This window comes from Myxocyprinus asiaticus, chromosome 36 (genome assembly GCF_019703515.2).
Source record: "Myxocyprinus asiaticus isolate MX2 ecotype Aquarium Trade chromosome 36, UBuf_Myxa_2, whole genome shotgun sequence".
NCBI lineage: Eukaryota > Metazoa > Chordata > Actinopteri > Cypriniformes > Catostomidae > Myxocyprinus > Myxocyprinus asiaticus.
Window position 1 is genome coordinate 36026218 of NC_059379.1, and position 12714 is coordinate 36038931.

At 37.6% G+C, this 12714-nt stretch overlaps 1 protein-coding gene across 4 annotated transcripts in view; it reads right to left on the reverse strand.

Annotated features, from left to right (window-relative positions):
* The window catches only part of LOC127426739 (exocyst complex component 6-like), a 108294-nt gene that overhangs the window by 68850 nt on the left and 26730 nt on the right, over positions 1-12714 (reverse strand). For all 4 annotated transcript variants that reach the window (XM_051673730.1, XM_051673732.1, XM_051673733.1 and 1 more), the window contains exons 2-7: positions 10290-10461; positions 7607-7654; positions 7375-7465; positions 6508-6553; positions 653-857; positions 276-428 (exon numbers count right to left, since the gene is read on the reverse strand). In XM_051673730.1, coding sequence (XP_051529690.1) covers positions 276-428; positions 653-857; positions 6508-6553; positions 7375-7465; positions 7607-7654; positions 10290-10461 — 715 coding nt within the window. The remainder of the gene's footprint in view (positions 1-275; positions 429-652; positions 858-6507; positions 6554-7374; positions 7466-7606; positions 7655-10289; positions 10462-12714) is intronic.

Genomic DNA, 12714 nt, shown 5'->3' on the forward strand with positions numbered 1-12714 from the left:
CCCTTTAAAGTCATTTCAGAGCAAATAAATAAACATAGACACATCCATCGAAAATCCTCAAAAAGCTTGCAAAATATCAAGATATATTTTCACAGCACCAATAGTGACACCCAGCCCAAATAGTGACATTCCTGTTCAATAAGACTTATCAAACCACATATTCAAAAGACAGAAAACGTATTCATCATAACTCTTCAATCACAGTATAATACATTAAAAAACCTTGAGAAATTAATTTTTCCATAAAGACTCCTCCAACATGACTTTGAACACACCTCCTCATCCGTCTCCTCTTCTTCCACCGTCTCCTCTGTGCTCAAGCCATTATGACGGAGGGCTGTTCGGCTGTACAAACCGTAGAGAGGTTTAGCACAGCTCAGAGTCACCTGCTTCTGTACTGCACTGTTAAATGTACGATGCTGCTGAGCCTGCGAGAACAGGGAGTAGATCCAACCAATAATAATAACTTTAGTGGCCTACTATGTGTATTAAACCAAAATGAATTAAACTAATGAGTTTACAACTTCCATTTAGTGTACAGGACATAAACTAGCTTAGTACAAATCTATTAGGCTACAAATTTAAACCAATCAAAAAACGAAAGAGTAATAAGGTAGGCAAACCTATCTAAAAATCGAAAAAAATTTCCCACCTGTCTCATTGCGGTTTCACCAATCTTATCCGAGTGCTTGCGGATGCTCTCCAGGAAGTCTTTCAGGTCGGACATGGAGATCTCCTTTATCTCCTCTCGGAGTTTAGGAAGCATCTCAGCCATGATTTGACAGAATCTGTACTGATTCACTCTGGGAATAAAAATATTTTCTAGCTGCTCCATGGTTTTCAATGCCGAATAGTATCTGAAATTGACAATGTTAATGTCAGTGAGTCCTTTACAAAGGAAGTTACAGAAATAAAATGCAATGTTTTAATCCGAATTAAACAAAAATAAAACTTTGGGAAGATTAGAACAATATCTGAACTAGTCCAAGTCTTGTTTTGCCACTGAAAACAGCCTGTGCACTCCTCACCCAACACAAAATCCTGTATATTCATTCTTTAATCCAAATATAACCATTGAGAGCAGCATTCTTTCAAGAGCAAAATAACTTTGCTCAGATGATATTTTCAACACAGAAAAGTCTAGGCCTCAACCAAAATTCTTCAGCAGTAGGGATGGGAATCATAAAGAAATATAAAGATTCTGGGTCTAACTCCACTTCATGATTCTGAACCCTTGACAGTTTTGCTAACAATGTTTTTTGGTCATTTTGAGGAAGAATGAAGGGACAATGTTTGGGAAACAATTCTTATTGCTACCCTCAGCGTCCTGTTATTAAATGATAGAATCATTTCAGATTTAAACAGAATGACAACAAATCAGGGACTCGCTTTATATTAGGTGTCTTAACTACTATATATTAACATTAAAGGAATATTCTGTGTTCAATACAAGTTAAGCCCAATCGACAGCATTTGTAGCATAATGTTGATTACCATAAACATTTATTTTGACTCGTTCCTCCTTTTCTTTAGAAATAACAAAAATCAAGGTTACAGTGAGGCACTTATAATGGAAGTGAATGGGGCCAGTGTTTGGAGGGTTTAAATGCAGAAATGTGAATCTTATAATTTTATAAAAGTACTTACACTGGCGGCCAAAAGTTTGGAATTTTGCTTTTATGGAAAGATATTGGTACTTTTATTCACCAAAGTGGCATTCAACTGATCACAATGTATAGACAGGACATTAATAATATGAAAAATTACTATTACAATTTGAAAAAAATGTTCAGAACTTCTTAAACTACTTCAAAGAGTTCTCATCAAAAAATCCTCCACATGCAGCAATGCCAGCTTTGCAGATCCTTGGCATTTTAGCTGTCAGTTTGTCCAGATACTCAGGTGACATTTCACCCCACACTTCCTGTAGCACTTGCTATAGATGTGGCTGTCTTGTCGGGCACTTCTCACGCACCTTACAGTCCAGCTGATCCCACAAAACCTCAATGGGGTTAAGATCCATAACACTCTTTTCCAATTATCTGTTGTCCAATGTCTGTGTTTCTTTGCCCACTCTAACCTTTTCTTTTTGATTTTCTGTTTCAAAAGTGATCTTTTTCTTTGCAATTCTTCCCATAAGGCCTGCACCCCTGAGTCTTCTCTTTACTGTTGTACATGAAACTGGTGTTGAGCGGGTAGAATTCAATGAAGCTGTCAGCTGAGGACATGTGAGGCGTCTATTTCTCAAACTAGAGACTCTGATGTATTTATCCTCTTGTTTAGTTGCACATCTGGCCTTCCACATCTCTTTCTGTCCTTGTTAGAGCCAGTTGTCCTTTGTTTTTGAAGACTGTAGTGTACAACTTTGTATAAAATCTTTTTTTTTGCCATTTTTGACCTAATATTGACCTTAAGACATGCCAGTCTATTGCATACTGTGGCAATTCAAAAACAAACACGAAGACAATGTTAAACTTCATTTAACGAACCAAATAGCTTTCAGCTGTGTTTGATTATAATGGCAAGTGATTTTCTAGTACCAAATGATCAATTTAGCATGGTTACTCAAGGATAAGGTGTTGGAGTGATGGCTGCTGGAAATGGGGCCTGTCTAGATTTGAGCAAAAATGACTTTTTGCAAATAATGATGGTGCTGTTTTTTACATCAGTAATGTCCTGACTATACTTTGTGATCAGCTGAATCCCACTTTGGTGTATTAAAGTACCAATTTCCTTCTGAAACAGCAAAATCTGTACATTTTTCCAAACTTTTGGCTGCCAGTGTACATTAATTCTTCTGTAAAATGTGATATGCTGCTATCATTCATGGGATCCATGTTTCTCCAGCCTGAACAATTTCTCAAATTTCTGAGAAATTTTTTAGAATATAAGAAACATTATCAGTGCTCAAAGATAATAGCCTTGCACAGTGCATGACCTGTGTTTGCCATTATAATAGCACCTTATGAAAAACCACTTTTCCCATCTTCAATATACTAATATGCTTATTAACTTGCGGCGCAATAGCCAATGGCTTGGAATGCTCCCTGACCTCACTGCTCTGAAGTGCGCATGTGTCCATGTGGAGGGCCATTGTGGCGCCCTTCCCAGCGACTGTTACATCTGAACTGTGAAATAATCCCCGCCTGATTAGACCATGTCCAAGCCTGGTCATTAGCACGCAGTGGCAACACACAGATTAATGGACAAACACATTGTGCTAATTGCCTTAATTTGGAGGAGGCCTGTCATGGGCCTGCTGGGACGGGCCAGTGCTGTGAAGAAGGGCACATACAAGGTCAATTGTCTTTGCGTTTGAACAGTTTATTTATTCATGATGTGTTATGATTGACTAAGTAGACATTAATGGACAAAAAAGGGTCATTATTGTCAAGTTTAGTGTGACCCTACATCCACCCCGGCATCCCAGGAAAAGGGACTGACATGGTAGCTAGTAATATTTTAGCAGAAGTACAAAAAAGCGATTCACTTCCCACAAATAGGGCAAAATCCCATGTTAGTCTGAGTAAAGTGTTCGAGCTATCTGTGGGTGAATACATCCAAATTGCGGGTGTCTTTGTACTGTAAATGATGCGCCGCAAAGTCTAATTTGCTATTTTTGTAAGAAATAAGTCACTGTGCTTTAGGCATCTGAAAACCACATCTATTCTCAGAGCATAGTCTAAACTCAGTCTATGCCTTTGCAGTTTGGGTATTACACCAGCAGATGATAAGACCTACTAATTACTGTCAATACTAGCCATGATTTGTATGTAAGCAGATCAATATGATAAATTCTGCTTGCATTCTTCATATTTTAACACAGCCTAACCGAAGACATAACCTAAGACTTAGTGCATGCTTGTACAAAAATACCAAAACAACATGGCCATCTTGACGTGCACATCCACTGTTGTTGTTTTTACCTTCATCTCCTGATGTTTAGCGCCGATTACATCTTCTAACGCTTCTTCATGACAGCAACGGCAGTGAGTGTTGCCAGATGCCACCTTGTGGACCTGCTAATTATTACAAACAATTCCAGGCGCATACGCTTTCTGCGCATTCAGAGTACACGAGGTTAGCAAAATCGGGCTGCACGTGATCAGTGCATAAGCACTCTGCTAATGATGAAATTTGTGGCAAGCGTCCAGTACACATACCCCTAGCGTTCACGTCTTGAGTCAGTATACATTGGTCTTAGGACATAACATTCTTAAAATAGGGCCCTGTGACTACAGTTGAAGTCAGAAGTTTACATACACTTAGGTTGAAGTCATTAAAAATAATTTTTTAACCACCACAGATTTCATATTAGAAAACTATAGTTTTGGCAAGTCATTCAGGACATCTACTTTGTGCATGATATGAGCAATTTTTCCAACAATTGTTTACTGACAGATTGTTTCACTTTTAATTGACTATATCACAATTCCAGTGGGTCAGAAGTGTACATATACTAATTTAACTATGCCTTTAAGCAGCTTGGAAAATTCCAGAAAATGATGTCAAAACCTTTAGGGAATTAGCTTCTGATAGGCTAATCGGAGTCAATTTGAGGTGTACCTGTGGATGTATTTTAAGGCCTACCTTCAAACTCAGTGCCTCTTTGCTTGACATCATGGGAAAATCAAAAGAAATCAGCCAAGACTTCAGAAAAAATATTGAGGACCTTCACAATTCTGGTTCATCATTGAGAGCAATTTCCAAAAGCCTGAAGGTTCCACGTACATCTGTACAAACAATAGTATGCAAGTATAAACACCACGGGACCACACAGCCATCATACCGCTCAGGAAGGTGACGTCTCCTAGAGATGAATGTAGTTTGGTGCAAAAAGTGCAAATCAATCCCAGAACAACAGCAAAGGACCTTGTGAAGATGCTGGAGGAAACAGGTAGACAAGTATCTATATCCACAGTAAAACGAGTCCTATATTGAAATAACATGAAAGGCTGCTCAGCAAGGAAGAAACCACTGCTCCAAAACTGCCATAAAAAAGCCAGACTACAGTTTGCAAGTGCACATGGGGACAAAGATCTAACTTTTTGGAGAAATGTCCTCTGGTCTGATAAAACAAACATTTTACTGTTTGGCCATAATGACCATCGTTATGTTTTGAGGAAAAAGGGTTAGGCTTGCAAGCCGAAGAACACCATCCCAACAGTGAAGCATGGGGGTGGCAGCATCATGTTGTGGGGGTGCTTTGCTGCAGGAGGGACTGGTGCACTTCACAAAATAGATGGCATCATGAGGAAGGAAAATTATTTGGATATATTGAAGCAACATCTCAAGACATCATCCAGGAAGTTAAAGCTCGGTCACAAATGGGTCTTCCAAATGGACAATGACCCCAAGCATACCTCCAAAGTGTGGCAAAATGGCTTAATGACATAAAAGTCAAGTTATTGGAGTGGCCATCACAAAGCCCTGACCTCAATCTGATGTGGGAAGAATTGAAAAAGCATGTGCGAGCAAGGAGGCCTAAAAACCTGACTCAGTTACACCAGTTCTGTCTGGAGGAATGGGCCAAAATTCCAGCAACTTACTGTGAGAAGCTTGTGGAAGGCTACCCAAAACAAAAGTTAAACAATTTAAAGGCAATGCTACCAAATACTAACAAAGTGTATGTAAACTTCTGACCCACTGGGAATGCGATGAAAGAAATAAAAGCTGAAATAAATCATTCTGTCTACTATTATTCTGGCATTTCACATTCTTAAAATAAAGTAGTGATCCTAACTGACCTAAGACAGGGAATGTTTCCTACGATTAAATGTCAGGAATTGTGAAAAACTGAGTTTAAATGTATTTGGCTAAGGTGTATGTAAACTTGACTTAAACTGTAAAAGCAGAAACTGTGTAAAAAATACCACTGCTGTATATATATATATATATATATATATATATTTATATTTTTATTTTTATTTTTATATTTATAATTTGTATACATTTTTTTGTTTATTTAATGTTTATCACTAGAAATCACATAAATCAGGATTGCACTGAATTTAGACAATAGCTGCTTTTCCACCACCGGTCTGAATGGTTCTCGCTGCACAACCGTGCCATTCTGTATCGATATGGGCACAGTTATGTTTTTTTTTTTTCTGTGGTGCTGCGAAATCAGGATTAGAATGGACTCACAATGTTTAGGGTATTCCACCAGTACAGTTTACTACTGTTTGTTAAACGTGCTTAGAAACCGGTCTGTAATCGCACAGTACCGAATCGTACTCGGGTGGAAATGCAAGTGAAACCGATACTCACAGTGCTCGGAACCGTTCAACAGAAATACAAACAATGCAAACAAAAATTACAAACATCATATAAAACAAATACTAAAATAGCATATTAATATCGTTAGCACATAGTTTGACCTCTTGAGACTACATTCTGAAAGTTAAGCACCTCGTTTCAATGACCATTTGAAAAAATTATTGACAAATGCCCACTAATGATTATGACTGCTATACAATAAGAGATAGAAAATGAGCATTAAGTTACCTTTTTGATTCAAGCTGCTCCTTCAATTTGCTGTACATTTCCAAGACTGTAGAAATAAAAGAGGGTGATTGAAAGAGAAAATTACACCATAAAAAGGAACTAAACTGAAACATTTTATTTGTCACTGTAAAAATTAAATTGTTAAATTTATGGTAAAATATCGGCAGCTGTGGTAGCCAGACACTAACAGAAAAAAAACAAATATGGTGACCATGTTTCAGGCATGTACATGTATTCTCTTGTTAAACATAATATACTTATTTACCGTTAATAACACGGTAAATTCATAATTTTTAAACATCTAGAAAACTACATTTTTTCAGTCTTTTACAGTAAAATGATATGTAAAAACACGTCTTGTTTTACCGTAACATTACCAGAACACTTTTTATCGTATATGTTAAGGTAACCACGCGTTAACCAATTGAATTTTTTTTACTGTAGAATTTTTATATTCTTTTCTGAATTTCTATTGTAGCTTTTTGAAAGAAACAGACCATAACCAGCTCTTTTTATCTACAGGATCATCCAATAGGTTTCGTTCTATAAACCTCTGTAACGACAACAGAATATCAAATTCTCTTTCTGTTTGTCAAACAGCCAGATGTTGTTGTGTTAAACAAGTTTTAAGACAGAGAGACAGTAAAACAAACACAGAGCACTGTTAAACAAGGTACTGGTCTTGTTATTGTAAAAAGACACCAGGGAACATTTCAGGTTTACAGTTTTCTTGATTGTTTTTACAGTCTTTTGATGAAATGTCTGGGAAATGAAGAGAAAGCGGTTCCAAGCCATACTTCAAGACTCACTAAAAGCGTAAACAATGGAGATGAGATTTTAACAAGCGTGTTTTGTGTTGCATCTCACCAGGGATGCAGAGCTGCAATTTCTCCACAGTGGTGGCCATGTTCCTCTGTTGAACCCGGCAGCGGATGACCTCTTCCGTTTGGGCCGTCACCTTACATAAGGAAAGGTTAAAGAGTGTGAAACCCTCTCAATTAACAAGACAGTCTCCTCTATGCTATTGTCCAACAATCGACATTCTTTCCTTCTGCCGGTCTAACGGCATACACGCTAACAAAGCCAGACTGTGCCATACCTCCCGTCCGGCGTCTTGAATTCTTCGGTTGGTGTCGCTCACTTGGCCCTTAAAACATAATATCACTTTTGTTAGACAAATAAGCCCATGATTCCCTGTTGTAACTGCTCACCCTTGTAATCAGATCATACTTCATGAGGAGTCAGGAACAAAGCCATGCAAATTCAAATTAAATGCGCAGAGGAACTTGAACTTTTGGTCGGCCGGGAGCTTTTATGGCCGGTAATTGCTTCTGACAGCCCTTTCTAACAGATTCTGTGACAAACTTCTCAATTTTACTTGGGATTTTTGAACTTTGGTTGTGCCTCTGGCTCTGTCAAAAAAATTCAAATCAATGACCCAATTGACCAGTGGTCCCTTCTTGGTAACTTCAATGAGCTCTATGTGCCATTCATTGTCTGGGGCAAAATGTGGAGAGCATTTTCTGGTAATTAAACATTTGTTTCTCTCTCTCCCTTCTCCATCTTTTTTTTTTTTTTTTTTTTTTTGGCAGAATACAAACACTGGGTGGCTGATTACCAATCATCAAATGTGGAGACCTCCACACCAGTGCGCCAGTATAGTGGCGCAGGTGCAAGGACCGCACGACCGCAGAGTTTCCCACATATTAAGTCTCATTAGGTCATCGTAATAAGGAACCGCTTTTGGGGTTTATTAAAAATCTAATTTATTTGCGAACAAAAGAGGACCCAGCGACCTCAATGATGCCATATCTGCTCTCTTGTTATCTGAATATGCCTTATATAATGTGGGTCTAATTACAAGTTATGGTGAGCCTCTCCTGCACCGTTTGGTGACCATATTTCGCTTGGAGAAGTGGAATGGGAGCTAAAGAGAATTGGCATGTGATTCCTGGGCCGCTGAATCCTACGGACTCAAAATGACCAAACCGCCATGGCAGTTAGGAATTCAACAAATTCACAATATCTGCATAACTGCGCAAATTCAGTTCAACTCAAAACATTCTGGATAATGGTGCCATACTTTTCTTGATCCAATTTCCAGGCGACGTAAAGTCCCCTGTAAACTCTACTGTAGAAGAATGTAAATATTTCTACAGTGGATGATTAAGAAATTGGCATGTGCATATACCACGGTATTTTTTGAAGAATCTTTGATTACGACGGTATTTGAATACGATTACCATTCAGTACAATAGTACGGGATATATCCAAGTACCATGTTATTACTAACTGATACCATCACTGTGCGTGATACAGTCACATTTCTTTTGGTATGGGCAATAAAATGCATTACAGTTGCAATCAAAATTATTCAACCCCCCTGAACAGCAATACATTCTGTTAATGTGAATTAAAACACATCAACTAAAACCTCAGTAAACAGTCAAAGTAAGTTTTTAATACACATTTGAGTGATTTTGAGAACAATGATTTCAGTTTACCCAAATTTTAAAATAAAAAAGAACTAATTCTCTCCACGAATGTCATGTCAAAAATATTCAACCCCCAAAGTCAATCATTTGTGGAGCATCCTTTATCCGTAATAACAGCAAATAAATGTTTCAGGTAAGTGTTCTCAAGCTTCGGACACCTCTCTATTAGAATTTTTACACATTTCTCATGAGCAAAAGCTTCCAGCTCATTGACATTCTTTGGTTTCTGTGCTGCCACTGCTACAAAGGTTTGCAATGGGATTTAAATGATGGACTGAAAGGGCCATTTAAGGACATTCCACGACCTATCCCTGAACCAGATTTTGGACAACTTGGATGTATCCTTGGTGTTACTGTCTTGCTGGAAAGTCCAGTGATCACCGAGCTTCAATTTACACACTGAAGGCATCACATAAGAATCCATGGTGTCAGTCACATAGTCAGGATAGCCATTTCCTGCAGCCGCAAAACACCCCCATAACAGGACTGACCCACCTCCATGCTTGACTGAGGGGACGGTGTCGTTCTTGTCATCACCTTGTCATCTTACTCCAGACGTACTGCTGACCCATGGGTCTAAAACTCATTTTCAGTTTAGAGTCATACGTCTATAAAAACTTCTTCCAGGACTCCACAGGTCTTTCCTACTTTCCTATTACTTCTTGAATATTCAAGTCAACATTTCCCTTGATTAAGTTTTGCTTTCTTCTACATCCCAAGAAGGTTGCTGTTGTACCATATTTAAAGAATGTATGAATGGTGCTGCCAACTTTGTCTATTGGAAATTGAAGTGCCTTGGAAATACTTTTAGCCATGACCTTTCTTGTGTAATGAAATAATCTCCTCTATTAACTTTTGAGACAGCTTATTTTTAATTGCATTTTCTGCATAGAAATACATGTTTGCTTACAACGCTAAACTTAAGTTTTAAAATGTAAGTGCCATTGCAGACTGATGACTTAATTTTGTTTTAAAACAATTACTTGTGTAGCCTTACATATTTAAGAAACAGCTGCATGCTATAGGGGTTGAATAATTATGACATGGCTGTATTTTTTAAAAATCCTGCTATTTAGAAATATTAGGTTATATATTCACACTATGACTTTGAATGTGTCACTCAACTGATATAGATGTAAAGTTTAAACATTCTGGGTAATCAGAAAAGCTTACCTTTGTAAATCCTTACTGTCTTGGTGGGGGTTGAATAATTTTGACTGCAACTGTATATAGAAAAAATTAATTTCCTCCTTCCTTAAGTTGATTTTGACTGTCATTTCCACTTACCATCAGTTTCTTCGCATCTGCTCGAACCTTCAGCAGTTCTGTGATGGCATCCACGAAGCCCTGATGATGGAAGTTGCACATTTTCTCGATCTCTCTGTCATGGTTGCGTATTCTGACATCAAGTTTCTCCATAAACCTTTTGTGTGCGTTGGGCTGATCATCATACACAGATCTACCAGAAAAATCAAATAATTCATAATTAATAAATTAATCTATTTTAAAAGTGCTAAAACGGATTTCAGATGTTTAGCTAACTTCCACAACACACCCTCTCTCCAATACCCCACTCTCCAGTGAGATGTAAGACAATACAATTTCAGCAAACCTGAATGTGCCAAATGATTCACAGGTAGAAAGTCTTTCTGATTGGCCTAAAAAACATGATCACACAGGAGGTCGGCATGTTGTTTCCGATAGTTCCGATACACTAAGATCGGCAACATTATGCCAACTCATGGACCGCCGTCATGTCCTCACAGCGTGTCACATCTGGATGCGCATCACATCAGCAGGGAACACCTGGTAGATCGAATCTCCTTGTGATCAGGGAGTAATCATGATCGCATAATCAGAGGCGGTCGCGCTGCAGATGTTGCATTTTCACATCTAACATAAAATGTTGCATACACTAATGGTTAAGGTTAGGTATAGGTTTGGGCATGGGTTGTAGACTTTATAAAACAGTCATTCCTCATATGTGCCTTTACAGCAGAAAAACAACTCGCTTCGCAGACATTACACCCAGAAAATGGCGCTCACACATGACCATACGCCCAAGAACACTTACCGCTTTGGCCACATGGGGCAGTGTTCCGAATTTCGGTAAGTATACGCCGATTTTATATTAAGAAAAGTCGACCTACTCTTTCTGATCTCACTGTGAGATCAGTCTGGAAAAAAGCACAAGGCCCGTCCCGTGACTTTTTTTTTCTTTCTGTTTTCAGAGACTAGTGCTGTCACAGGGACAGGTGTGATTACCCAGGACACTTATTTCAGTGATATCTCTAAGGTAATAGAGACATTTTATGTGTGCTATTACATAAGAAAGTGCTTACAACATCTTTAAAAAAATAAATGAATAAATGAGCTAGTCTCTATGAAACTGCACCTGTAACAAAGATGTAAAGATACATTGTCATTTTGTTCCTAGTATTTTTGCAATGGTAGCTTATCGTGAGTAATTTTTCACATGGAGTTCTGGAGAAAATAAACTTTAGGCATTATAAATAAAAGTCGGAAGGTACATTTTCTATTAGGGATGTTAACGATTAAACGAAAATCGATTAATTGTCGTTAATAATTTGATCGATTAAGCTTATCGATCATCGATTAATTAATTTCAGGACAAAAGCGTTTTTAATTATGACAGCAGACGTAGATAAGGCTGTCTACAGCTGCTAGAGGGCGCCTGCGGTCAGAGATGAATTGGGCTCAATGTAAACAATGTTGGAGCGCTTCCTTATAAATGAACATTAATGTTTTCTGCACACACCGTGAAAGTACAATATGACAACAAACACTATTGATCTACTAAAATTACGTCAGCGATCGCCAGGAAAGCACGAAGGTACATTCAGCTGACATCACACTATCACCAGAGAAGCGGTATGTAAATGTACTGTGTTTACGCAGCTTGTTATGATTTGACTTAATTTCTAATAAAAAAAAAATTTAATAAAAAATACGTCAAAAGGTCCGAAATATCCCACGATCAACAACATGAAGATTTAATGAACTCAAATATGTATCAAATGACATATAAAAGTTATTTTTAACAGTAATTCATTAACAGTAATTAAACATTTCACTAATTTGTACTAAACATAGCCTAAATGTATTAAACTACACTGAACTAAGAATATTTTAAGAGGAAAATGCCAATACTTGCATTTCTTAAGTGTAATAATTGTAATTATATTTAAACAGTAGGCTACATGCACATATTATTTGGAGTCCTCCACGTGCTTTTGGTGATATTAACATTAACGATTAATTGATCGTTAATTTCCACAAAGATCGATTATGAAAATATCTGAAAATTGACATCCCTATTTTCTATGGAGGTAAAAGTTATTTGAAGGTGCACAAGTCACGACAAATATTTTCTTTAGTAAACATAAAATCAACTAAATGTTTGTTTTTAATCATTTATGTCACTAACATCAGTGAGGGTCAGATTATCTTTTTTTAAATTCCATCTAGGCCATTATGTTGCGCTTCTTAATTTAATGGCCAAATGGTAAGTAAATTTGTTTTATCTACTCGCCAAAGCCAATTTTTACACACACTTTAGACCCTGGTCACTCCGCTGTACATTGTACCCAAAAACGCCCTTTAACCATGACTATATTCACAATATAGCATGCCTTCTCATACTTTATTTCTTCATTGTATGTTTCTAAACATTTTAGTCTCCAACTGTCTT